The following is a 25,901-nucleotide window of genomic DNA, read 5'->3' as shown; positions in this document are numbered from 1 at the left end:
TTCCTTCCAAATTATGAAGATGCCGCTTAGGCATAAATGTCTCAATGATAATTGGAGGAAAAGGTGCATATGGAAAATGGTAAATTCATTTTGGCTATCAAGAGATGTGTATGGGAGGAAAAAGATGATAGTGGAGTCTCCCTTTTCCTCAAAAATAATAATCTGAAAGGATCTGCTTAATCTAGCAGTTTTCCACTGAAAGTAGGTGAATTTGTTTAGGTGATGTTTTGAGACTCAGTTTTTTTCTTTGCTGTGGTATAAAATAACTCAGCAGAGCATCAAGTGGTATTCTTTTGACTATGAAGTTGTTGTGGTCTTTGAAATATGGAGATAAAAAAAGCCAGTTACTCCCTTCATTAATTCATACTCCCTTTTTTGCTTAAACTTATACAGAAATGTTATCTTTAAATATAATTATTGCCTGTTAAGCTGTAGGGTTTGTTGACTAGTATTGTATAAAGTGTAGCAGGGTGTAGCTTAAATCTGTGGGTTTAGTCAGTGTCCAGCATTCATTTTGTGTTCGTGTAGCTTTACAACAGACAGCTGTAAATAACACATTGGAACCTCAAATCTTTGAACAGATGTGAACTGGGGATCCTCAACTCAAGCCTTGACTTACCTGAATGCTCTGCAGCATTCCATTCGCCTCTCAGGAGTGGAAGATCACGTGAAAAACTTCAGGTAACGCTTAAAGACAGAAAATTCTGTGTTCACTAAGCTGCTGTCACGAGGTGTGCTGTCAAGGTTTCCATGTTCATCTCCTGTGATTCATCCAAGTAAATGGAATTACAGATTAGGTGGGATTATTAGTAAAGGTGCCGTCCTCTGAGGCTGTGAAGAACCTGGCAGCAACACAGTTTTCAACAAAGCACCCATGAAAAAGAAATGGAGCAGCTAAAGAGATTGAGAGAGATTACTTTAGGGGATTCTTATGGTATCACCTGTTAATTATGATGGTGATGAAAAGTGATCTCCTGTAATGACTTCTGAAGTTTGGACACTTCCTCTTTCAAAATTGATTTTAAAGTTGTCTTTGACTTACTTGCACTAGGTTGGCTCTGCCTCCTGAAGGAAGGTAAAGTAAAAATCAGCAGATGATTCCATTATTTCTGCTGGACACAGAAGAATATAAACTACAAAATGCAAGGGGTGTCCTTTACCAGTGGGGAAGGAAAACTTAATCCCTCTGACCTAGTCTTGTCTAAAATCTGTTCTGCAGCTTCTTAAATGTGTAGATTTTCAGATTTAATGGGATTACTGAATTTTTATGCAGTTAGTCATAGATCTGCTGACAGTTGGGTAACAACTGATCTTTTCTTAATTTAACATAGTCTTACAAAAATGGATGAGGTTATTAAATTTACAGTGATGAATATGTTGTTATGGCTAATATTTGGAAGAAACTTTTCTGTTCATAAAAAAGCCCCAGAGCTCCAGACTAATTTTAATTCCAGGCTTCTTTTTTCCCCCTTAAAATTCTAGACCTCAGTGCTTAATTATGACAGGTGCTCCAAATGCACGTCCAGCTTTGCTTCACCTTGTCCATGCTTTCACCAAGAATGTGGGCTTGATGATCTGTGGCCATGTACATATGGTAAGTTTGTTTTGTCTTTTCTTTACAAAGTTACCTTGGTGGTGTTTTTCTTCTCTCTGCTTTGGGGTTTGGTTTGGTTTTTTTAACCTGTTTGACTTTGTTTCTGGCTCATGTTTAAGTTTTGGTTCATTTATTTGTTTGGGTTTTTTTTATTTTTTTTTTTAATGAAATCATCATTAGACATATAAAAGTGCATGAAGAGATTTACTGGTAAGTTTTGCTAATGTATGGGTCATCACTATGCCAGTTAGGTGTACTACAGGGAAAAAAATGAAATCATCATTAGACATATAAAAGTGCATGAAAAGATTTTACTGGTAAGTCTTGCTAATCACTATGCCAGTTAGGTGTACTACGGGGAAAATTTTGTAAAAAATCAGTATCTTTGATAATTTGATGCTTAAATGCTGAAGGACTTTTTACTTCTAATTGAAGTGAACATTGGGATATTGATTCCCTTGCAGAGTTCTTAAAAAGCCTGGGAGAAAAGAAACCTTCTTGAGCAGGGAGGTCAATATCAGTGTAGCCAATGCAAAAATTGCTTTTAACCTTCCAAGTAGCTTTTATTCATTCAGTTATCAGATTAATTTATCAGATGTTTCCTCTTCCCTTTCTGACCAGCCCCTGATATTTCACCAAGTATCCTTGGGCGTTTTTGTCAGAACATAAAGTGAGGATGTTTTTGCAGAGGTTCTGCAAGGATATAATTCTAACAGTTCTTACTGCTTAGTGTCTGACATGGCAAACTTGAGTGGTTTTGTGATGGTGGGAAGGAAGCAATTTTCAGGTAACTTTTCTTCAGAATCAGCTTGTCATGAGTTTTGTTGAGATACACCATGGCTGTCATACAGTGATCTGTACCAAAGCTTCCATTTAGCTACAGAGAGGCTGTGGCATCTCTGATAAACTTAGATAAATCCATTTCACCACACTGGGATTGTAGTTTTGCTTCTTATCTGAAAGCTAAACTTCTGTCACATCACTAAGAACAAGTGTGTGAATAAGAGATGTAATCCAAGACTGGCACGTGTCACCTACTCAAACTTCTGCAAGGCCTTCAGCACAGTCCTGTGTGACATTGGCATCTCCAAACTGAAGAGACCTGGGTTTGAAGGGTGTGGGATTGAGTGTAGGAGGAGTTGGCTGGATGGACACAGCCAGGGAGTTGTGGTCAGTGGTTCCATGTCCAGCTGGCTGGTGATGAGTGGTCTCCCTCAGGGCTTTGTTCTGGGGCTGGGGGTCTTCATAGATGACATGGACAGGGAGAGCAGGGCCACTCTCAGCAGGTTTGCAGCTGTCACCAAGCTGACCATGCTGGTGACACACCTGGAAGGTTTTGGATAAGAACATGGATTACTTTTAAATGTGTTTAAATTTATTACGCTTACCAAGCCTGACTTGCTTCTGATCTAATGAGCAGATTAAAGCAAATCAGCTCAATGCAGTTCACATACTCTGTCTTAAAAAGCTTTTAATTTCTGTCTATATAAACTTAATATTTCAGTGAATGTGAAAGGACAAACGGAGTAATGCCAGGGAGATATCACAGATGTAATCACTGCCTTTTAAAAGTAGGGCTATACAAAAAGAATAAGGTGGTGTCATCCGTCTTGTAGGAAAGCATCTCTGAAGATTTTTTTGAGAGCATATCCTTTCCCTACTTAAAATTACTTTCCTACAGGAAGGGTGGCACTGCCTCCTTCTTCAGTATCTTTGCCCATTTGGTTGAGGCTGTGTCCTTCTGCAAAAACTGGGCTGCTGTGTTCTTGATTATTCCTTGTCCTGTATTCTGCATTTTGATGTCTAGGAGGAACACAAAAGATTCACCACGACAGAAATAACACAAAGGAAATATTTTAAAGAGGAGGTGACTTTGACTGCAGGATACAAAGAGTCCCATAAAGTGTAGTATTAAGTCATCCTACATCTGTGTACATTTTTTTACAAAGCCCTTTTCTTTTAAAACTATGTTAATGCTTTGGAGGATAAGCTGATGCCCACCCCCTGGGGAAGAGGGTTGTGCTCTGCAGGAACAAGATTGCTAAAGTCTGAGCAACCCTCTTCCTAAAGATGGTAAAAGTTTTTTCAGTTTTTGCTGCTGATAATGCCTGGTACTTTGTGGTTTGGAGTGTTCCTGATAGTGTGAAAGCATGTTTTCAGGTTCTCGGAATTTGAATTTGTTTCCAGCAGTGACTAAAAAATTGGGAGGGGCTTTTTTACTCCCATTACTCATATTCCTAATTCTTGTTCCCTCCCCTCTTATTATTTCCTTCTGTTGAAAGGGTCCTCGGAGGCAAGCCATGAAGGAACTGTCAACTGATTTGGCTAAATATCAGCGGTGGCTAATTAAAAACAAGATGAAAGCTTTCTATGCACCAGTGCATGCAGAGGACTTGAGGGATGGAGGACAATACTTAATGCAGGTATTTAAAAAAAAATTGTTAAAGTGCTGAAGATGCACGTCAAAATCAGAAGGGGCTTCATACTTTGAGATGCATTCCTTTTGCAAAATGGTCTTAAAGCTTTGATGAAAAGTACTTTACTGTTCTCTTAAGTAGAAAACAGAACCTTTAGTTGTGTCAGTAACATGTTTTTTTATAAAATACTTCTTGTTCTTCTTAGGCTGCTGGTTTGGGTAGAATGAGACCTAACACCCTTGTTGTTGGATTTAAGAAAAACTGGAGAGAGGGTGATATGAGAGATGTTGAAACCTACATCAATTTATTCCAGTAAGTAGAAAATACAAAGTTTTAGCTGCTATGTTCCATTTCAGTATGTTTGGTAGTAAGAAAGTTCTTAGTTACATGAAGTCTCTTTCAAGTGGATCTAGATTTTACATTCAGCTGTCTTGAGCACCTTGGGATTTTTCTGATATGGAAATTAGTAAGCAAATCTGTATATTTTAAGCAGATTAGAAATCTCCATAATAACTTTCTGCCTCAAAAAAGAGTTGTGGCAGAGGTCTGAGGTTTGAGAGCTGTTGTCTGAAAAGGAGTAGAAACACTTTACTCACAAGATACAGAGCACTGACACCCAGGCTAATACAGAAAGGAGGAGAGAAGGGAAATCCCAGAGTAACTTGACAGTACTGAAAGGCAGACCAGTTGTGGCTGAAAAATTTAGTAAGAGTAACTTGTGCTGCTACTCAAACACTTAAGGGAAAAAAATGCTTATTTTACTTACAGAGAGAGGTTTTTGTGTTCAGCTGAAGTGCTGGTTCACCCACTTCCTTTGTGTTTTGTATTTCTCATTTTCCGTGCTTTTAAAAGAGAGAGAGAATGGGGTTTAAGGCTTTACAGGCAGATATTAGGAAAGGACCAAAAAAAATCACCTCACCTAGGTCTTTCACAGAAAAGCAGGAGCACCAAATACAGTGGAAAAGTAAGGAAACACATTGGTTAGTTTTTCTCTTTTTTTTTCTATTTTATTTTGGGATGGCTTTTGCAGGAAGATCTGTCAAGGTCAGCAAGTCATGTGGTTCTCCACATCCCTAAAGAAACCTCAGGAGGTAATTGCAGGTCAAATGTATTTCTGGAAAACTAAAAGTTTCTGAAGCACACAAAATAGAAACACATCTAATCTCCACAAATCTAACACTTTTAATAATGAAATTAAAATGTTCACTAATAGACAAAATAAATGTTAAATCAACCTCAATTTTCTCAATTTTTCTTAATTCTTCTTGCACTTATAGAATATATTGATACTCAAACGTTTCTAATCAAGTCTTACTACTTTTAAAGGAAAGTGTTTAATTAGTGAAATCTTGAGAAATTTCTCACTGTGGAAATGATATGGAGGGAGTTCTCTGATTTATGGTTTTTTGTATTGAACAAGGTATTTATTTGTGAAGGTTGGTGGTTTATGACTAATGCAAATGGTATGATATGGTTAAGTTCATCTTTATTCTTGTCTTATATTTTGGGGGTGTGGTTGTTACCAGTTTTACTGCACTTTTACTCAGCAATTTATTCAGGGTTTTTGCTCTTTTCTAGTAATGAAGTTCTCCTTCTTTATTTTTGACTGGAGTGAGTTTCACCTTTATCAGATGTAATGGGACTGGGCACATTACAGCTAACTTACAGCTAATTTGATACTAAATTGCATCATCTTAGGTGTTTTTAATACCCAAACATTTTGGAGAGATGTCAGAAATCTTTAATCCTCAGATCAAAAAGATCTACTCAAATCCCTTTTTTGATGCGTGGAGATAAATATCTATATTTCTTGGTGGATCGTACTGTCTGTGCAGAACTTGAGTGACTTATTCACACTGATTCAATCACTGTTTACATAGTAGAGAGAGGGAGTAGAAGGAATAGGTATCCTTTCTAAATATTCTTTTTCCTAAAATGATGGTCAGCTAATGTTTTGGAATTGAAACGGACGTTCTAAAACAAATTTATAATTTGGGACTTCCAAAGGCAGTGCTTAATCAATGGAATTTGTTCAGGGAGGGTGCATTTTTCATTTGGGAAAGAAAAAGCTTTAAAACACTTTAATTTTGTCCATTTTGTTTAGTGATGCCTTTGATGTTCAGTATGGTGTAGTTGTCATTCGCCTCAAGGAGGGCCTGGACATTTCTCACCTTCAGGGCCAAGGTATGACTTTGTTCCATCAGGTGAATTTGCTGTTCTAATTCCCTTCTAAAACTGCATTCTGAAAATACTAAAGCTCAGTAAAAAAAGGAAGAAAACATCACTGCTGTGGTACAATAAGATTCAGTGAAATTAGTAAATCTGAACTGTAAGATAGTAACCCATGCTCAGCAGCAGAACTTGGATTTTCTCTGTTTCACATTTTTGTATTTGCAAATTGTATACAGCTGCATCCAGAGAGAAGATCTTCCAGAAGATCTGCTACTTTCCTGAAACTAATTAGTGATGCTGGCAAGTTGGCATCAAATCTTTGGGGCTCAAGCCCAGGAATTGTAAAACCACAACAAATACTGCACTGTGCAGGAAAGCCATTGAGTTTGGTGTGTGTTGCCAACCCCTACACAGGCTGGTTTAGGGACTCTGATTCAAATTTGGAAAGGTTTTCTCTGTAGAAGACTTGGTTATGCTTTCTGAGTAGTGTTCTTAAGTGGAATGGTGTAATTTTAGTTCAGTTCCAAGCTTGTGGGCTTTGGTGCAGCTGCCCTGATTTGATAATGTGCAATTTTTTTGTGGCTTGCTCCATACAGTGCTGCTGCCATGAGGAGAAATGACACAAGGAGGGGCATCCCCCCTGAAAAAGGAGGTTCCTTCACTGAACAGATGAATGTTTCAGTATTTGGAGAGAGTCAGGGAGCCTGTCACCATGTGCAGGAGGGCAAAGGAGTGTTAGAAATGGCAGTGAGTGAACCTGCAGTGTGGAAACAGCACTGCTGAGAAAACTGGGAATGTAACACCAAGGTGTCAGCAGGATCTTGGTACCCACTGGGGTCTGTGTGAGTTTGCTTCAGCTCTGACAGCTGCTCCACAGAAGCCAAACTTGGAAAAAAAGGCTTGGCAGTGACACGGACACACGTGGTCTGTGCCATGCCTAAGGCTCATCTTCCTCTTGGAGTTAAAAGCAGAAACAGAAAATATTTCACTAAGTTGTTTTTTTTTTTTTTTTTTTTACCATTTTCTAGTTGTAGTTCCACAGTGTTACCTAGCTCTGTTTTTAGGAGGTGTGGTTGCAATCAGCACCACAGCCTGGGAAAGGAACAGAAAATGACAGCTCTGCTCAGGGGAGGAGCCTCTTTGTGCTCTGAGGAAGTTTACAGAATTTTTTTTTGTTGATTTTCCCCCCTCCTGCCCTCTTTGCTGTGGTCTAACAGTTGCAGCAGCATGAAATTAATTTTAAACCTGACTCAGTATAGGAGCATACCTCTCTTGATGCTATTTGTAACAATTCAGTGGTTTCTAATAGGTGTTTTGCTTTCACAAAGATTTGCTGTCATCCCAAGAGAAGTCTCCCTGCGCCAAGGATGTCATAGTAAAAGTGGATTATAGCAAGAAGTCTGAGACAGACACTTCCATAGCTTTTGCTCCATCATCCAGTGAAAGAACTCCTACTCCACGCAAAGGTAACTGCTAGTTGGCAATGAACCTTGAATTCTCACTCTTTCGTTCCTTCTCTCTCTCTCTTTGCCAGGGATTATTTAGGGGATTTTTTTTGTCTGTGGAATAGAAGTGTTATGATTTTATAGATGTTGATGTCTGATCTCTTAAGTACTTTGTGTCAGATCTTTATTTTATGTAACATAAATATTTGTTTTTAGTCCCCTAAATAAACCAGCTGGTAGGCAATGATTTACAATGTATTTTCTTGGTTTTGTTACTGAATTTGAGGGACAGTCAGAAGTGCTTGAGGACTGTGGCCCACATCTGTATGCTATGAGTGATGGGAAGGCTGCTAAATTTATGGAGTTTTTTTTCATCTCAGACTAGAATATCATGTGCATATTAACAGATAGAAATCATTCAAGATACTTTGACATGATAATAAACAACTTTATTCTTTTCTTACGAAGCAAAAGCCTTAATAGTTAGATGGGTAGTGGAGGTATATATAACTTTTTAGAAGTAGGAATGAATCTTAGGATTTGGTAGACTGCATTTGTGTGCTTTTTCTCTGTGCAAAAAAATACCTGCTTCATTTCACATCTTTATTTTCTATTTTTTTCATTTACATTTGTATTGTTTTCATTAATATCACAAAGGAAATTAACCTTTTTATTTTGTATCTTTAAAAACCTTCCAGAGGAGGATGAGGATGGAAAGACTCCAACACAACCACTGTTGAATAAAGGCAGGCATTTTCCATGTTTTTTGTGTTAAATCATTCTTTCACATTGTTGATTTTAGTTTTCCTTTTGTAATTCTTTCTACACCTAAGTACCAGAGAGGAAAACACCAACCATGCAATGTTTATTTTTTATTTTATATCTGCTTTAGAATGTGCTTCATCCATAGGGACTAGGCTGTGGGAAAAAAAAAGCAACGTTGTAGAAATTCCCAGAAGAAGTTGCTACTGAGAAAGGATTGTGCATAAGTGTAGGAATTAAAAAAAAAAAAAAATATATATATATTTTTGTAAAGTAACGTTTGAATGTATTCATGACCTTTCTGCTTTCTCAGGAAACAGCATCTGATGGTGTAGTGGAAGTGCTCTCAGTTTGTCTGTGTACCTTCCAAAGTCATGGTTGTTGCTCTGTTATTTGGAAATAGTTCAATATCCTCAAAATTAAGGCTTAGTGCAGCTACCCAGTGAGATGAACATGTTGAAATAATGCAAACTAGTCTTTCAAATCAGCATTTTGAGAAATTAACTGAGCAGTTTTCACTGACTTGCTCTGAGTTAATCAGGTATTTTTGCCTTAACTGCAATTCATCTGAACTGTTTTGACATTTTCTTCGTAATTTCAGCAGCTAGAATCTTTTGTGTTTTAATAATGGAAAGTGAGATTATATCTTGAAGCACAAGATTGCAGTTTGGAAGAAGTCCCAGTATGCAATAAAGTAGTATATTAATGTAAATCAATCACAGATGTGCTCTAAATTAAAAAAATTCCTAATAAAATAAGGACAGAGACAAATGTCAGACTCCTGGCTCGTGATCAGATTGAGGTTTTAATTAAGAGAAAGAGGTTAGGGATTTTTTTCCTGCAGTTCAAAAATGGGATCTGTATTATTCTAACTGAAATGCTGTTATTCTCTTGTTCTCAGTAAATCAAATAACTTTGTTATGCAAAACAGTACTTTTTGTAAAAGGGCCCAGTATGCATAAATAGCTTTTCATTTCACCACATGCTTAAATAAGTCTGGATTTAAGAAGAGAATTTCTTAGGACATGACATTTACTTGTAAAATCAGTTAGCTACATATTTTTAGGGAAGTTCTGTCATTTGCAGGAGGTAGAACATGGCCTAAAGCTCTGGAGCAAAGTTAATTAAATTGTCCAGGCAAATGTCTGCGTAGGGACCTCACACATCCTTTATTTCTCAGATGCCTGCTAAAAGACTTCAGCTGCTGAAATTATGAGTCTCTAGACACCCTAAATACAGCCAGTTCAGTTTATATCCAGTCAATCAAAATTTGGAGCTGGGTTGGGGGGTGCAAAGGAAAATTTTAATTTAAAAGTAGGTATATCACACAATGTTAAGTGTTGCATTTGATGATTTTCAGAGTGATTAAGCAAAACACTTCAAAACCAAAATTTCACCATATGTTTTTTCCAGATTCAAAGAGCTCATCCTCTCCTTTAAATGTGGCTGACCAAAGACTTCTTGATGCCAGTTCTCAGTTCCAGAAGAAACAAGGCAAGAGCAATATTGACGTCTGGTGGCTCTTTGATGATGGAGGTAATGTGTTTTATAATTTAAAGCCTTTACATGTTAATTAAAAAAAAAATTGGAGTAATTCTGGATTAGTTGTTAATAGATACCTGCCAGTTAGTATAAAACCTGTACTATGTAACAGTGAAATTTTCTAAATTTGTCTGAAATTCTGTTCAAATCACAGGCTTGACACTGTTGATTCCTTACCTTATCACAACCAAGAAGAAGTGGAAGGACTGCAAGATCAGGGTGTTCATTGGTGGAAAAATCAACAGGATTGATCATGACAGAAGAGCGTAAGTTTGCCTTAAAAATTCCATTTCAAATGCTGATACAGCATGTTACATTGGATTACTTCTCTTCCTACTTGCCTTATTTCAGTTGTTCTTTGCTGGAGGGGTGATTATATTCTGTTGCCTTTCTGAAAAAAAGTTCTTCTTTCCCCCTGATTGTTTTTGAATGAGTTACCTCAAACTAATTTTTCTGCAATATTATCTGACACTATTTCCAAATATTTTCTGAGATCATCTTCAAGAGAGAGCTCTTCTCTTATTTAAAGCCATAAAGCTGTTTGGGGTTTTTTTTTTTCCAAAGGATGTTGTTGATTTATAGTCATATGCCAAATCAATTTGATTTTTGTCTTTGTTACATTTAAGATGCCTTTTTTCTGTTTCCTAAGCCAGTGGTTTTTATTACCAGTCTGTTTAACCTGTGAAATAATTTAAACTATGATCATGTCTAAAGGCTTGTTTTTCTGATGCAGGATGGCCACTTTGCTCAGCAAATTTCGGATAGACTTCTCAGACATTATGGTCCTTGGGGATATTAATACTAAGCCAAAGAAAGAAAAGTAAGTATCAAAACACATCTTGTTTGTTCATTGAATTTGTGATGTCTTTATTTTAGAGCAGTTCAGTCTTGCCTATGTATGTTATGGTACAGAAGATCATGTGTTATTCAGTGTTTCACAAAAATGTGGGAAATTAATTAACAATAACTCCCATGTCCAAGAATATAGAAATCTGTTTTCTTTTTTTTAATCTCTGGTCTTAGATTGTAATAATAAATTCAGAAAAATGAAGTTAAAAAAAACCCAAACCACTAAAAACCTGAATTATCTAGAGCAATCTTCTTTAAGAGAGATGTTCACCAAAACGTAAATCATCTGAACCTCATGATGTCTTAGTTTAGTGTAAGAAGGCTTGGTCTTGAAATAGCCTGATTTGGGTTTTTCTTTTTTTTTTTTCCTTCTTTTTTTAACTTGCTTGGACTTTGAGTGTACACAGGAATGATCATACACATGATATTTCTTACTTTCAAGTTCAAAAAAGCATTAATTGTAGATGGCTTTCAGCACAAATTTAGAACAGAATGTGTATTATCTAAAAATATCCTCCTTTGCCATTATCCCCCTTTCCCCTCAGGCCTTCTTGAGTATGCTGAAGTTGTAAAAATATCTTTTAAATGGGCATGCATTTATCTCTGAGAGTCTTGATACACCATGGAAATTGGGAAGTGTTATTTTAGAACTTGGCTAAATGCTGAAGTTATTGTGAGTTCTTTTATACCCTTTTTAGTAGTTTTTTTCTTAAACGTGTAGAATACATTGAGCAACTAAAACAAAGGAAAACAAAATATAAAACAAGATATTTCTGGCACTGTGGTGCTTTTGGATATGCAGTTTCCAGGAGCCTGCTGCTGTGAAAGGGGTAAACTCTGATGCATCACAGCTGAGATCCTGGAATCATGTGGAATTATTTTTGTTTATTAGAAGTGATCCATGGATTACTTCTGAAAGCATTTTACTTTCTGTCTCTGTGGATACATCCCCACAACATATCCAAAATATTTCTAAATACCATTTAGGTATTAACAACAGCTGGGAACCATGAGGAGGAAGATTAATTTTCAGCAGGTGCTGTGCTGTATAATAATGTTATTATTAGATCTCCTTTTTGCTCAGCCAAAGAATAGCAGATCACATTTATTTTCTTTCTTTTGATTAAGGTGAAGTCATTGTACAGTAAAGACCACCAAGGGTACATATAAAGATGTTTTGTTTCTGATGTGGGTATTTCCTGGAGGAAATGTAGGTAAAAAAAGTAGGGTAACATGGGTTCTTCTTTCCAGCAGAAATTAATTCCTCCTTGATCTTCAGAAGGTTTTATTCTGAAGTTCTTGCTCTAATGTCCTGGTAAATCCAAATTATTCATATTCTTACAAGTGCACCAGGAAGACTAAGTTAGGTATCTGTGTTTTTTTCATTTGAATGTGGCTCCTGGACTGTACTGGAAAGAGATAAAAGAAACAAAATAAAAATATCAAAGCCAGAATCCGAACAGCAATGGCATGAGACTTGATAGCTGATTTTTACTGTAACATTAGTTAGTTCTCCTAGTTATTGTCCCCTTTTGAGGGATGGTACTGTTCAGCTTTTAAAATCAGAGGTAAATTTCTGAACTGAGTAAAGCTTGAATTGTGTGGTGAATTGTTTGCTGCATCACAACGTCTGCGTGTGCAAAAAGCTGATTTGATGTTCCAACTGCAACAGGCAGGGGAGAAAAACTTGAGTACATATTGGCATAGCAATAAAACTTAATTTCTGATACCATGAAAATAATTCTTGACATAAAAGCTCCTATTTGCTCTAATATTTGTTCATTTAATCCTTTCAGTATTGCAGCTTTTGAGGAAATGATAGAGCCCTTCCGACTTCATGAGGATGATAAGGAACAAGAAGTTGCAGATAAAATGAAGGAGGATGAACCATGGAGGATAACAGATAATGAGCTTGAGCTTTACAAAACAAAGGTTCTGGCTTTTTTTAGAATGTTATGTTAGTTAAAATTTCCTTCTGCTTCTTGATTTGTGGTTGTGATAACAATGAGTTAATTCCTGTTATTCTCTCTCTTTCATAGCATTTTTTTATGAATAGGAGATAAAAAGTAGCATTTAAAACCATTGTAGGCAAAAAGGTTCTGCATTTGAGTATCAGCAGGGTCCAGACTGCTTTCCTACAGTATTTCTGCAGTTAGTTTAGAATAATTTCCTCTACAGCAAGGTCTTCGTCACTTTTTTTTTTTAATCTAAATCAAGATAATGTTTTTTGCTTCATTATTTTTAAAAAAACACCACTAATCCAAACAACACTTTGTGGTGCAGAGGAGCAGTTAAGGGATTGGCATCTTTCCCAAGCTATTGTGCACCATAGAGACACAAAAGTATTTGTTCTCAGGTGTTTCTTTGCATGAGAAAAGAAATGGCATCCTGTAATAGGGTAGCACTTGGCTTACTTGCACATTCTGAGCTTGCTGCTTGCTTTTTTCCCAACCTTACAGCCATAGGTTTTTTGATAATGAGGAATTTTCACACTGAGGTGGACGTACCTGCTTTTTATTAATTACTCATTCCAGTTGGTTGTATCTTTATTTTTTTAAAAGAACTTTTTGTAGTTTTTAAACAAAAGCTGTTCCTAACAAATTTAATTACATTTACAGACTTACCGACAGATCAGGTTAAACGAGTTGCTGAAAGAACATTCAAGTACAGCTAACATAATTGTCATGTAAGTAAATTACTTTAACTTGTGGTGTTACCTGAATTGATATGGAGCTATGATTCAAAATATAAATATAGATCAGGAGCAAGTGTTTTCCTTGGCATAATCAAGATTTCATTGCTGACTGTATTTAGTATGTAGCCACTGTTCTGCTGAAGAAAAAAATGCCCTTTTTATTGCTGTGCTTTTGATTATACTGCTTTAGTTATCACCTCCACATTTGTGGTGCAGCTCAGGATTCTCAAATTCTCTCTACTCCTTTTTGCAGTTACTCCCCTCTTTCTCAAGTCCTTCCTTTGAATTCCTTTTCTAGAGGATCTCTCTAGATAAAATTAAGTCATTACCTTGCTCACAGATTTTTTGGGGGATTGCTTTTAGTGTGAGCAAGCAAGAGGCAGATTTTTTGTAGGTTGTAGGTTTCTTACTGCTGTATTTTAAAATGCTGAAGATGAGGAGAGTGTCCTCAGCTTAGGAGGATTCTGCATGAAGCTGCCTGAATATTAAATGGTGTTAACAGGCCAAAACTGAGAGGAAATAGATGTAAATGCCTGTGATGTTTCAGACACAAACTTTCAACCCATTTATTCTGAGGAGGGTAAAAAATAAAATTAAGAAGATTAGGAAATTTGACTTAACATTTAGATCTTTCTAGAATCATCTGTCATACTTATTACGATCTGACTCGTACCTGGCCAGGTTTTTCTGCTCAGTGAAATTTCTTTCCCTTGTGGCTTGCAGGAGCTTGCCAGTGGCACGGAAAGGGGCAGTTTCCAGTGCACTGTACATGGCCTGGCTGGAAGTTCTCTCTAAAGATCTGCCACCAATCCTCCTCGTTCGTGGGAATCATCAGAGTGTCCTCACCTTCTACTCCTAAGAGTGCTGCAGGTGGCACAGCTGGGATGAAATGGTACTGCAGTGCCCAGGGGAGAGTGACTGCCGTGGTCTACAGCTCATTAACATCACAAAGGCAAAAAGTGACTCTTTCACTATTTCACTGACTTGAAAGCACACAAGGAAAGTCACTGTATTTCTAAAGTTGTGACATCTTCAGTTTTATTCTATATTTTCTGTAATTTAATCTTGCTTAATGGGGGAGGATTCCTTGTTAGACTGAAGAACAAGACGAGCTTTTTGTTTGCTATTTGAATAGCAGCAATAAAATGTTGTATTTTTGATCAATGAAAGGATTATAGATTTATAAAAGCCTTTTAGCCTTGAGGTGCCTTCTGAAATTAACCAAATCTCACCCATACATCCTATTTTGTAAATTTATATAGAATGTCAAAATCTGCCTTCAACTAAGAGTTTCGATCAGACTTCCTTTAGTTTTTAGTCTATTCCATATTACAATAAAAATGAATGCTGCTTTTCAGTCTTCCATTGAGCTATTAGTTCTTAGTACTGTATGTTTTCTATCGTCAGAAAGTTTTTTTGTTTTTTAATTTTTTGGTTTTTTTGGTTTTTTTAATAATTATATCTGTTAGATTTGAAGGTGAGAATTGGGGCAGGTCAACTGAACTAAAGCAAATCCCTGATGTTACTGCCACTAAGTTTTGTGACAGTTAAAGTAAAACTAATTCTGCTTGTAGAGAGGGTCCTTTTTCTCAAATTTGACAGTGTGTACTACTTTGGCAGTAGTCTGAGACAGACAGCTGATTTTATCTACCTTGGCAGAGGGTAGTTTCCTCTTAGTCTTAGCTCTGCTTGAAATCAAGCTCATCTTGCTGGTTGAGGCTTCTTATCTTAATACAAATAGGAAGCAAATAAAAGACCTGTCCTACTTCTTGGCCTCTTATGCTTTAGTGTCACTTTCAACTTATTTTTGACATAAAACTCAACTTAAGGCTTGAATGGGGATAATATAAGCAATGTGATGCTATCTAACAGAAAACAGTAAACACTATGTGGAATTGTGCTATCCAGTATGAAATGTAAAAGCTGCAGTTCTCTCGCATTTTTCAACAAATGGTTAAACGGACCACTAAGTTCTTAGGAGAGATGTTTTTAGGTCAATTCATTCAGTTGTCAGAAAATGGATTTAGTCTTATTAAATGATACTCAGGTTTTATCGTCTAGCAGTTTTGATCTATTCCATACATCCTACTTTATACATTTTCTATGTTCAATAAAGAAACTGCCAGTCTTGTGTGCCCTTTCATTGTATATTTTGGAAACTTCATAATTTAGTCTACTGAAAACACCTGCAAAAGAAATTTCACTTGAGCCTTTGTATAAAGGTTAGTAATGTGAACTGTTTTTTAAATTCCTAATATTTTTTTGGATAGAAAGGATTGCCTAAAAACATTTCACAAGCTTTTGATACTAGCATTGGACATGCTACTGGATCAGTTTACCAGTGGGTGAGTGACTTTCATTTAAGGATGCACAGAAAAGGTTTTTTGGTTGTTTTTTTTGTTTTTGTTTTTGTTTTTTTCTTTTTTGTTTGTTTGGTTTGAGTTGTTTTTGTTTTGTTTTGGTTTTTTTTGCTGAATACAGGATCAGATTGAAATGTAAGTGTTCCTTTGGAAGGACAAAGTATAATCATTGCGTGGCAAGGTGGAGCTTCAACTTCTTGTGATTAAAGATAAAAATACACTGTGCAGTGTACACTGTTGTCAAGTTCTTGGTAAACTGCGAAAAATCCTTTGTTTTCTTTTTTTTTTTCTGCTGTTTCTGTCAATTGGATTTGAGACTATGAAATAATTTCACTTTTTCAAAACTTCTAAAGAAAAACAAACATGCATGTCTTGCTGCTAAGTGTGAGATAACTGATGCCAGCATGAACCCAGCTTGTTATGATAAAACATTGTAAGACAAGACAGACAGTGTGGGGTCAGAGTGATGTTTCCTTCCAGGTGAGGGGATGTGGATCAAACTTACCAACATAAATATCACAGGTTTTACAGTGTTTTGTAGGGGATAAGGTGGTCACATTGTGCATTTGGAATCATTGCCACATTTCTCCTTGTTTTGTGGGTAACATTCTTTTGAGCAGATGGACAGTATGGCATGGACTTAGTGCTGCTATCTTAAAAAAAAATACAAAAACAAAACGTGCACAGGTACACTTATTTAAAAAGGTTTATTTGCCCATTCAGGAAACCATTGCTTGTGATCTGTAACACAACACAGAAACCAAATGAAGTGTGTGTATACATGCATATATGTGTATAAAATTATATAAAGTATATCTAAATATGCATAATGGGGATAGTTAAGGTCATGTCTGTGAAATACCGTAGGATGCTTTTCACATGCACTCTCAGGAGTCCACTAATGCTAGGATGAGGGCAAGTTCCAAGATTATTTGCTCACTTAAATTTGAACAGTTAATGGTAATTGTCTGCAACAGATGTCAGTTAGTGGCAGTCACTCCAACTCCTGCTTTGATTTTGAAGCCAAATTTACTTACGTTCCAATCATCATTAATTAAGTGGATAATTAAATCACTTACACATGGCAATTCATACTTTCTTGTAGATTAGGTTCCTTTGTATGGGTTTAGAAAGACAATAATAGCTGGTGAAAATCAATTATTTATTTGTTCACTTGTATTTAGGTTTCCTTTTACATACATTCTTTTTATATGCTTTTTTCTGACATTACATATTTAAAAAAAATAACTAAAAATAATTTAAAAGATTTGAGCGTTAGTGGGTTGTGGCCCACTTGGTTTGAGGATGTAAGATTTGACACTGTACTGTAACTGTCCCACACAAATGCTTTTCTAATGTTTTAACGTAATTATTGCAGTTAATACTTTGTACCAGGGGGATGTCACTGCAATAAAAGAAGTGAATTCAATACAACTCTTGTCTTAACAAAGCTTTCTGATTTTTTTTTTTTTAATGGGATGTAATGGGAGTCATGTTTGTAATTCAACAGGTTAATGCTGAATTTGGTTCCTGACATGAATATGCTTATTGCTTCCATCTAAACAGTACCTTTGCAGTGGAATTTGCAAAGGACCAGTGAAGCTTAAAGCAGTTCATGTGTCACTTAAGACCAAAGCCATGTTGTTTTTTGGGGAGGAATGTTTGCCGCTCATAGGTCTGGAAACAACAGTCACTGCATAAGAAATTAACCATGTAAAATTGTAAAACCTCGAAAAACTTGCCATGCTTGCCAGACAGCACAGACCCATCCTCAGCCCCTGGTGTGTCTCAGCTGCAGTGGTGGTATCTGAAAATCTGCTCCAATTCATTTTGCCCCTGAATGCAGAGAAGGACTCTCTTAACTCCTCTTTCTCCCATTAAAACAGAACTCCGCTGGGACATGGAGTGTGCTGTGAAAAGAGCTTCCTCAGACTGTTGCCAAGTTGCTTTGTGAGCAATACATGTTTGTCCCTAACTTCAGTACACTCCACTAAAAAGTACTGAACATTTGAAGTTTAATAGCATAAAGAAAGGGTGAGTTCTGTTGTTGAAATCCTACAGAACACCAAAGAACTTCCTAATCCCATCAATTTTGGTATCTGATCCCTGCTACAGTCAGAGCTCTTCTGCATATCCATGGTTAGTTGTGTTTAAAGGAGTGAGGATTGGAGGCCACGGGGAAGGGAAAGCTTGTTAAAAATGCCCTGCCAGCTCCCACAGCATTGGCTCTACCCTGGTTTATTCTGTGAAGAGGCAAAGAAGGTTTGTAGCAGCTTTTTCTAAATCCTCCTCTTTGCTTGGAGCAGGGTGAAGAGGTGGATCTGAATGACATTGCCTTGTAATTCATACCTTAGTGACCTCAAGCATGTGTTTGAAGGTAAAAAGTGAGGATTTGATCAAGGTTGGCTCGCTCCATTACTGCAGAAGAGTGAAGGCTCACACTGCAGGGAGGGACTGCTGTGATTTTGGTTTAAAACAGGGAGGCAGGACACCCTTCACCATGGTGCTTGTTCTTCACCACCCTCGTTACAGTCCTCACACAGCCCCTGTGGGGTCCTGTAAATCCCAAAACCTGGTTTGTGTTCAGCTGGGGTGGCAGCCAGGCTTCAGGCAGCAAGTGGAGCCCCTCGAATCTTCCTGCTGTTCTGCCTTTGCTGCTGCAAAGCAGGTTTCTGGAGTTAGCTCTGGCTTAGGTTGACAGAGGCTGATCCCTGTGTTTAGGACAGAGAGAGATGGTCCCAAGCTTTGAGGGTTGACCTGGAAGGAGAAAACAGTGAAGCAGCAGCAGGGAAGATGTTTCATTCTCCAAACATCCCCAGGGAAGATGTTTCTCTTGAAGTACAGGAGGCTTCCTACACCTAGAGGAGCGTCTGGTGCTGGCAGGCTGTGCTCCATCCCTGGGGCTCCTCTGGACCAGCTGCACCCACAGAAGTCACCAAGGGAGCCTGTGCTGGCTCTTACACCCCTGTGCTTACTGATCTGAGAGAAAAAGGAACCTGAGAGCAATTTCTTTGTCTCTCTTTGTCTCTGCCTGCTGTCTCTTCCAGAAAATGTTGGCTTTCCATCTCCAGGAACCCTCTCTGCGCCAGGCCTGCACAGCCAGCTTTAACTACACCTCACGGCACAACAGGGGCCAGGGAAAGGGAATCCCTCAGGATTTAAACTGTCAGACCGTGTTAAATTCAACTTTTCAACACATCTTCCTCGAAAGATCTCTCAGTAGTGAGCCAATGTACAGAGAGAAAACAGCGAAGGCCTGCAGGGAAATGTCGGCCTGCTCTGCCTTGCTGACAGTGGTGTAAAAACAAAAGTGAAGCAGCCTGTCCTGTGGCCCTCACAGCCTCTCACCCCTTGTTAATTGTTGACAGCAATTAAAGGCAGTAGCTCCTGGCTCTGAGACATGTTCCTCACAATCCTGCTGCTTCCCAGGATCCAGGGGAAACTGAGCCCACTGAGCTGCAGCCAGAACAAACTCCAGCGTGAGGTTCCATGTCCAGGTGCATCCCCTGGTAGCCCCTCAGGTCCATGCACAGTGATAATAAAGCTCCTGCTAATGCAACACCATTTTTAATGAGGGAAATCCTATTCCTGTACAGTTTCTAGGAGTTCCAGCCAAAATCATATCACCAGGTGGCACCACTGCCTTTCAGCATTCCGTGCAAAGCCTGAAGCTGCCCTATCAAATGCACTCTTCCTGCCCTGTTCCACTGGTTTCATGCATTAAAAAACTTAGTACTTTGAATAAACAACAAATATCGGCATAATAACATGGTTTTCCATACTTTTTTAAAAAATAATTTTGACTGGATTGGTGAAGGGTTTAATATTAATTCTGCGAGGCCCTGTGGGGAAAAATACTGTGGTTTTGCTCCTGAGAGATGCAGGATCCCTCAAACAGAAGCTGCCTGATGAGTTCAAATAGATTTTTCACCAACCTTGCTTTTCTCAGTGGCTCTTTCCAGCTGTGTTAACCTTAGAGAGCAGAAGGAGAAATGCTGCAGGGCAGAGAGAGAAGAGATGTTAGAACACACTGGCACATCCCATCTAGTTTCAGAGTGATCTGTGACATTCCAATAAGGCTTTTTACTTCAAAAGTAACAAACAAAAACTGTCTGCCACTTCTAACTACAAAAAAGAGCAAAAAAAACCACAAAAAAAAAAAAAAAAACCAAAAAAAAAAAAAAGAAAAAAAACCCAAAAAAAAAACCCACCAAAAAAGCCACCAAACAAAAACCAACCAAACAAACAAACAAGCAAAAAATCTAGACAAGAGAAAATGCTTTGTGTCATCCTGAAATATTCAGGTACTGGCTGTTTAAAGTACTGAAGGAATCTGAATCGTGTACCAGTAAACACATTTTCAAGTTAATTTAGCTTGAAAATAACTTCATCACTCTGTTGAACAGTTTTACAGCTACTAAATCTTGGAACATCTCTGCAATTAAATTTGTCTGTGCAGAACAGATGGTAACATGGAGTCAGTCACGAGCAAAGTATTTCCACAGGCTCTGGCTGAAAATGAAAGAGCTGGGATTAGCCTTGAAGTATCCTCCCTGTGAGGTTACTCATTTTTTCAGACCTAGCTGTCTGGCTGGATGGTTTAACCACAGCATTGCAAATTATAGGGGACTTTTGAACAATTCTACTGTACTGCTGTTACCAATTGCATACAACAACATTTGCAGTAGTATTAAATATAATTGCACATCAAGTAAGGCGTGGGACACCTGTGCAAAAAAGAATTTCGTAAACCCTGGGGGCAATTTAGTGCATGGATAGCTGTGCTGAAGAAAAATTGAATAAAAAAACACTTGATAAGGAGCAAAAATATCAGCACAAAAGTCAGGCTTGCATTTTAAGCACCTGGAAACCATGGCAGGTCAGAGCCTGCCAAGAGGAGCAAACAGCACTCTGCAGAGTCAAACAGGGACAGCTATTTGCAGAATTAACAGGTGAAATCAAGGATAACCACACACTGGTGAGGGCTTCCATGTGGGATTTTGGCTAACCTTGTACAGATTGCACTTTATGGAGCGTTGTTAAGAGTATTGTTCTCATTAAAATCTTCCTGTACCCTTCCAGCATTAATGGTGTTAACTCAGTTATGGCAGGATTCATGAGGAAAGTTCAGCCTTTGGCAAAGGCTTGACAAACTTTACTGAGCACTCTTTATTCAGGATATTTTTGTTTCCATTGTATTGCAGGGCTTGGGTGTAGCTTTCATGTTCTTGCCATGTTTGTAAGGATCTAGAAAAATGAGGTTTGATTCTCAGCTGAGACTTGGAATTGCAAGGTTACGATTTCCTCTCTAGCCAGAGCACAGATCTCACTTTTTCCATCCTGTTGGCCAACCCTCAAACCCATCAGTCATTCCAGAAAACCCATCCTGCCCCGGACACAGAACATTCCAGCATCAATTTGTGGGTTTGGAGTCTGTGTTTGCAAATGCATCCGTGTGCCATCACTCCAAATGCATCACAGTCTAGAAGTTTTCACTTTCCCAGGATTAAACAAGGGCAGTAATGAAACCAATCTTCTCCTACTATAGCTTTGGCTGTATGTAGTCAATTTCTAAATAAATGGCAGTAAGCTCTGAGCTGGTAGTTTTGTCATTGTTCTGATGGTAATTAACCATATCCTATGGCAGCTTTTATGCCAGGAAACAACTTAGTGGTAGATTTGGAATTGAGATTGAATTTTTTTTATTTTAATTTTTTTTTTTTTTGTCTTGCTGTGAATAATAATAACACTTTCTCTATCTTATAATGGGAAACACTTTTTTTTTTTTTAAATTTCTTTAAAATAACACTTTAAACTTACTAATTGTAATCTACTTTAAAACATTCCTGTGGGATAATTAATAGTTTCTGATGAAGAAAAAATCAAATACATAAACCAGCTTGTTCTTTCAGTCCCTGAGCATAAAGGAAGATACTTCCCAAATCTAAACAAAAGCAAGCAAAGATTTGGAGTTCCGCTGTACAGTCCTTTCAAACTGGCCTGTGGTATGTGGAGCTTGAAGGAATAACAATGTTCATCCTAAGATCTCAGATTTTCAAGATGATTTTAGTAAAAGTGAGGCTGCTTAGGTCACATTGTCTGACAGGTTTTGGAAATTGGTGCTGTTTGTCCTCCAGGTGCGCCACTCAGAGCAGTTTTTGGGGATGGCCTGCAGTTTTCTGGGAGGTTGCTTGTTTGCTTGTTTTAGGAAGCAGGAATATTCCTGTTTCTTAAGAGATGCAGGAGAAATTTGTCCCCTCTCCCCACTTGGTCTTCTGAGCTGTGGGAGCACAAATATTTCAGGTGTGTTCTTAAATGCTCCTGTCAGAACAGAGAGGAATAGAATATGAATATAATAGGAATAGAATAAGAATAGTCACCTGCAAAACTGCTGCAGGCATCTCAGGTCTCAGCTTAGGAGCTGAAAGTCATGAAAATTTATGTGTCTGCCACCAGAGTAGCTGTGAGATGATCTGCTGGAGCGAACTGGCAAAGACGAACCCCAGAGAATGAGATCCTGCGGTTCTGAGCTCTGCTTTGGAGAGGACATCAAAAGTGCTGTAAGGAAATAACACATCAGGACAAGGAGGTGCATGGATGCCTTCTCTGCATACTCATTTTTATTTTTTTTAAAGCACTTTGTACTATGGAAGGGCTTAAAGTGGTTTGCCTTCTATTTCTCACTGTTTTGTTTTTTTTTTTTTTCTTTTTCTCTTTCTTTTTTTTCAATATAAACTATGGAATTTAGTTATGCTATGGAATGCTTGATATTTGATCACTGAAAACTTGGGGTTTTGACAGTTTGTGTGGGCCATAATCCAAATTCTGCTTCCTCTTATTTTTAACAATCCTCGTTTTTCTCTGGGTCACTTTAGAATATTTGTTTTTGGTTGCCCCCCCCATAACCACTTTGTTTGGTGCAGACTGCATTCTACATCTGAATGCACAGTTCTTTGTATGTTACTGCATGGCTGAAATTGAAAAATTAAGAAAATAAGTTATTTTTTTTTCTTTAATTAAGTAGCAACACTATACAAAAGCAAATCTAATGAGATTTCTTAGGAAAGTGGTGGTTGTTTCACAAAAAAAAAAAGTATTTCTATGATACATAAATACTTTCAGTATTTAGTTTGGAGACAAAGAACTTGACAATTAAGAGTGATTTCTTCTCATGTATAGAATAAATTTCTGTATTATGCATTTTGGCAAGTATTGCCTGGCTAATGGAGAAGGCAGATCTGGCACTGTGATTGTAACATTTCTCATGTTCTGTGGATAAATAGCTATGACCCAATTTTCTGTCTTTGCTTTCCACAAAGGACAGGTTTGTTGTTTGTGGTTTTGGTTGTTTTTATTGACCATGCCAAGTTATATCCACATTTTTCTGTCCTTTACATCTTCTCACTTGCTGGGTTTTTTTCTGCTTTTGTCAGCATGGGTGTTTTCATGGGTGTTGAACATAATTTTAAGGAAACAAGATCTTTTCATGCCTTTTCTTTGCTGGTGCTCCATTCAAGGTTTGGTTGCTGTGGTTTGTTTTCCTTGGGCCCTTTCTGGCCAGGAGCCAGCTCAGGCCATTTCATCACCTTCTGCTCAGTGCTGCTTCAGCCGAGCCTGGCTCCTTCCCATGGGAAACCAGGTTTAGGCTGAGGAAGTGCTGGGTGTAACTCCCTCCATCCAGCAGGAAAAAAAGACCCATCTGTCTTTTTTTCACTTCAAAATATGAAAGTTGGTGGAATGTGGAGCTATTCACATCAGTTTGTGATTAGCTCCGTATTCCACCATCATATTTTGAAGTGTGTGTGTGTCTTTGTAAAATTTACATCTGTGCTCTCAGCAGCTGAGAAGTTGCTTACAACAATAAAATTTATTTCTGAATAAATCTTCTGCTTCCATCTTGGCATCAAAATTTATGTTCCCCAACAGCTGCTGTTTAGCCAAAAAAACAGCTGTTTTGGGACTGGATGGATCTCATTATTCTGTGGAACACTTAGAAATAGCATTTCTTTGCATCATGTGATAGGAAAGAAGAGGAATTTCAATCCGTTTAATTAATGGCATGTCTGGTATACGTGGTATTTTCCATGGAGGGATATTAATAGATGAGCTACACCAGGAGCCATCCCAGTGAATCTCAGCTCTAATTCAAGAGCAGCTATTTGAGACCATCACCCTGTGCTTGGTCGGTGTGAAAATAGCACACAATGTAGGGATTTCACTGAGTTTCAGGCATGCTGAAATAAAAAAGCCTAAAATGCTGTGCCTAAGAATTCAATGAATGGCTCAGAAAATGGTTTTCCTACAAATTTCAGAGGCCTGTGGAGAAACACACTGCACTTCCAGAGGTGTGGCTGCTGCTGGCAGAACTGTCTGGTGATCAATTTTCCTGATCAAGACTGAGGGACAGGGAGCTGAGGGATCTCAGCAGTGAGTCTGGCCTTAAAAATACTGCAGTTGGGTTGTTTTTTGTTTTTTTTTTTTTTTTTTTTTTTTTTTTTTTTTTTTTTTTTTTTGTTTTAATTCATCTTATCTAAGCTCTGTGAGACACCTGATAGATTTAACAACAGGCATTTCAAGCTCAATCTCTATTCTTAACTACGGGTTTTCAGTCTCCCAGCTGTGTGTTTGAAACAATGCCATGAAAAGGAGGCATCCAGCCAAACACTGGCTGTCATTTTACAGCACAAGAATATAAAATCATGACACAGAAATTGTTAAGCTAATTGCTTGGGTAATTTATGAGTAATTTAGATGAGGGGGGAAAGGAACTCTTGTGATTATCACATGTTGTGGGGTTGCAGACTTCATTCTAGAGCTGAAGATTGTGATTACCCCAAAAACTAGGGCCTGGAAATGAGGGCAATTTGGATTCAATAGCAGGAGACTGGGGCTGGCATTCTAATCTTAGTTTTAAGAAATTAAGTATAAAATATGAAGGCTATACGAGTTTAAAAGCCCATTTGGAAGAGGGAGGAATTGTTGGATTTTGCCAGTTTGTCCCAGAATTACCAGATCTGACATTGCTTCTTCTGTGGCTGTGCATACACCCAGGTGAAAATAAGTGCACAAAAACCTCATCTTCCTACCCAATTACAGCACACCAGATGTGTTGTATCTTGCATGTTGACTTTTACCTTAAACCTAGCATTTTTCAAAAAAAATCCAATGCTCATCTGAATGTTATGCTCAAGTGGTTATTTGATGTTCCCCCTCCCCACCCTCTGTGGGGCTTTCCCCATGCAGAACAGCAAGGTCTGGAGATATGAAAATTATATTACAGAAAGCAGAGGCTTTTGCATTTCCCTCACGTATGTAATGAATTCTTTTTGCTAAATAAATAAACTGGGGGTCAGATCCTGTTGTCTTGAATGCATATTTATTCCTTTGATTCAAAACCACAAGCCAGGCCTTGGGAACACGGCTCATTTTCAGCTGTGAATTTGGTGATCTGGCCTAAAATTCCAAGTATTCCCAGAATTCAGGCGTAGTGGTGACAGAACAAAAGGGAATGTCTATCTAGCCATGTGCTTATTTGTGGTGTTTTGGTTTTGAATGGTGTTTTTTTTTTTGTTTTTTTTTTTTGTTTTTGTTTTTTTTTTGTTTTGTTTTGTTTTGTTTTGTTTTGTTTGTGTGTGTGGGTTTTTTTGTGGGTTTTTTGGGGTATTTTTTTGTTTTGTTTTGTTTTGCTGTTGTTGTTGGTTTTTGGTTTTGGTTTTTTTTTTGGTGTTGTTGTTGTTTTTGGTGTTTTGGGTTTTTTTTGTTTTTGTTTTTGTTTTTGTTTTTTGGTTTTTTTTTGCCAGCTTCTTAGTAATCTTGCCCAGGGACAAATGTTAGTGGCAACTGACAGGGGTTTTTGACTCTACATTGTTCAGGAAATGCTAGAGGTTGAAACAGAGCTATACAAATATTTCTATAAGCATATGAGCAATACAGAAATACCAGAATTGGACTAAACTGCAGAAAAGTGTCGCATATTTACTTTAAGTAAAAACATCGTTAGTCACGGGATTTTAAAATGTAAGAAAAAAACCCTGCTTGTGTAACAAGTGCTTTTTGAGGCAGCAA

The 25,901-nt window shown here is 37.8% G+C and overlaps 1 protein-coding gene across 2 annotated transcripts in view; it reads left to right on the top strand.

The window, feature by feature from the left end:
* Positions 1-17,265, top strand: part of SLC12A2 (solute carrier family 12 member 2) — a 52,639-nt gene extending 35,374 nt beyond the window's left edge. The window contains exons 15-27 of one of the 2 annotated variants that reach the window (XM_041404111.1): positions 582-681; positions 1,483-1,594; positions 3,877-4,017; positions 4,217-4,323; positions 6,116-6,195; positions 7,512-7,649; positions 8,327-8,374; positions 9,804-9,926; positions 10,087-10,198; positions 10,666-10,752; positions 12,578-12,713; positions 13,400-13,467; positions 14,200-17,265. In XM_041404111.1, the coding sequence (XP_041260045.1) occupies positions 582-681; positions 1,483-1,594; positions 3,877-4,017; positions 4,217-4,323; positions 6,116-6,195; positions 7,512-7,649; positions 8,327-8,374; positions 9,804-9,926; positions 10,087-10,198; positions 10,666-10,752; positions 12,578-12,713; positions 13,400-13,467; positions 14,200-14,335 (1,388 nt within the window). In that variant the 3' untranslated portion in view covers positions 14,336-17,265. The remainder of the gene's footprint in view (positions 1-581; positions 682-1,482; positions 1,595-3,876; positions 4,018-4,216; positions 4,324-6,115; positions 6,196-7,511; positions 7,650-8,326; positions 8,375-9,803; positions 9,927-10,086; positions 10,199-10,665; positions 10,753-12,577; positions 12,714-13,399; positions 13,468-14,199) is intronic. The other variant, XM_041404112.1, reaches the window with a different exon arrangement.
* Positions 17,266-25,901: the final 8,636 nt, after the last annotated feature.

This window comes from Onychostruthus taczanowskii, unplaced genomic scaffold (assembly GCF_017590055.1).
Source record: "Onychostruthus taczanowskii isolate IOZ18803 unplaced genomic scaffold, ASM1759005v1 scaffold209, whole genome shotgun sequence".
Classification (NCBI taxonomy): Eukaryota; Metazoa; Chordata; class Aves; order Passeriformes; family Passeridae; genus Onychostruthus; species Onychostruthus taczanowskii.
This window is presented reverse-complemented; position numbering and strand designations above follow the sequence as displayed.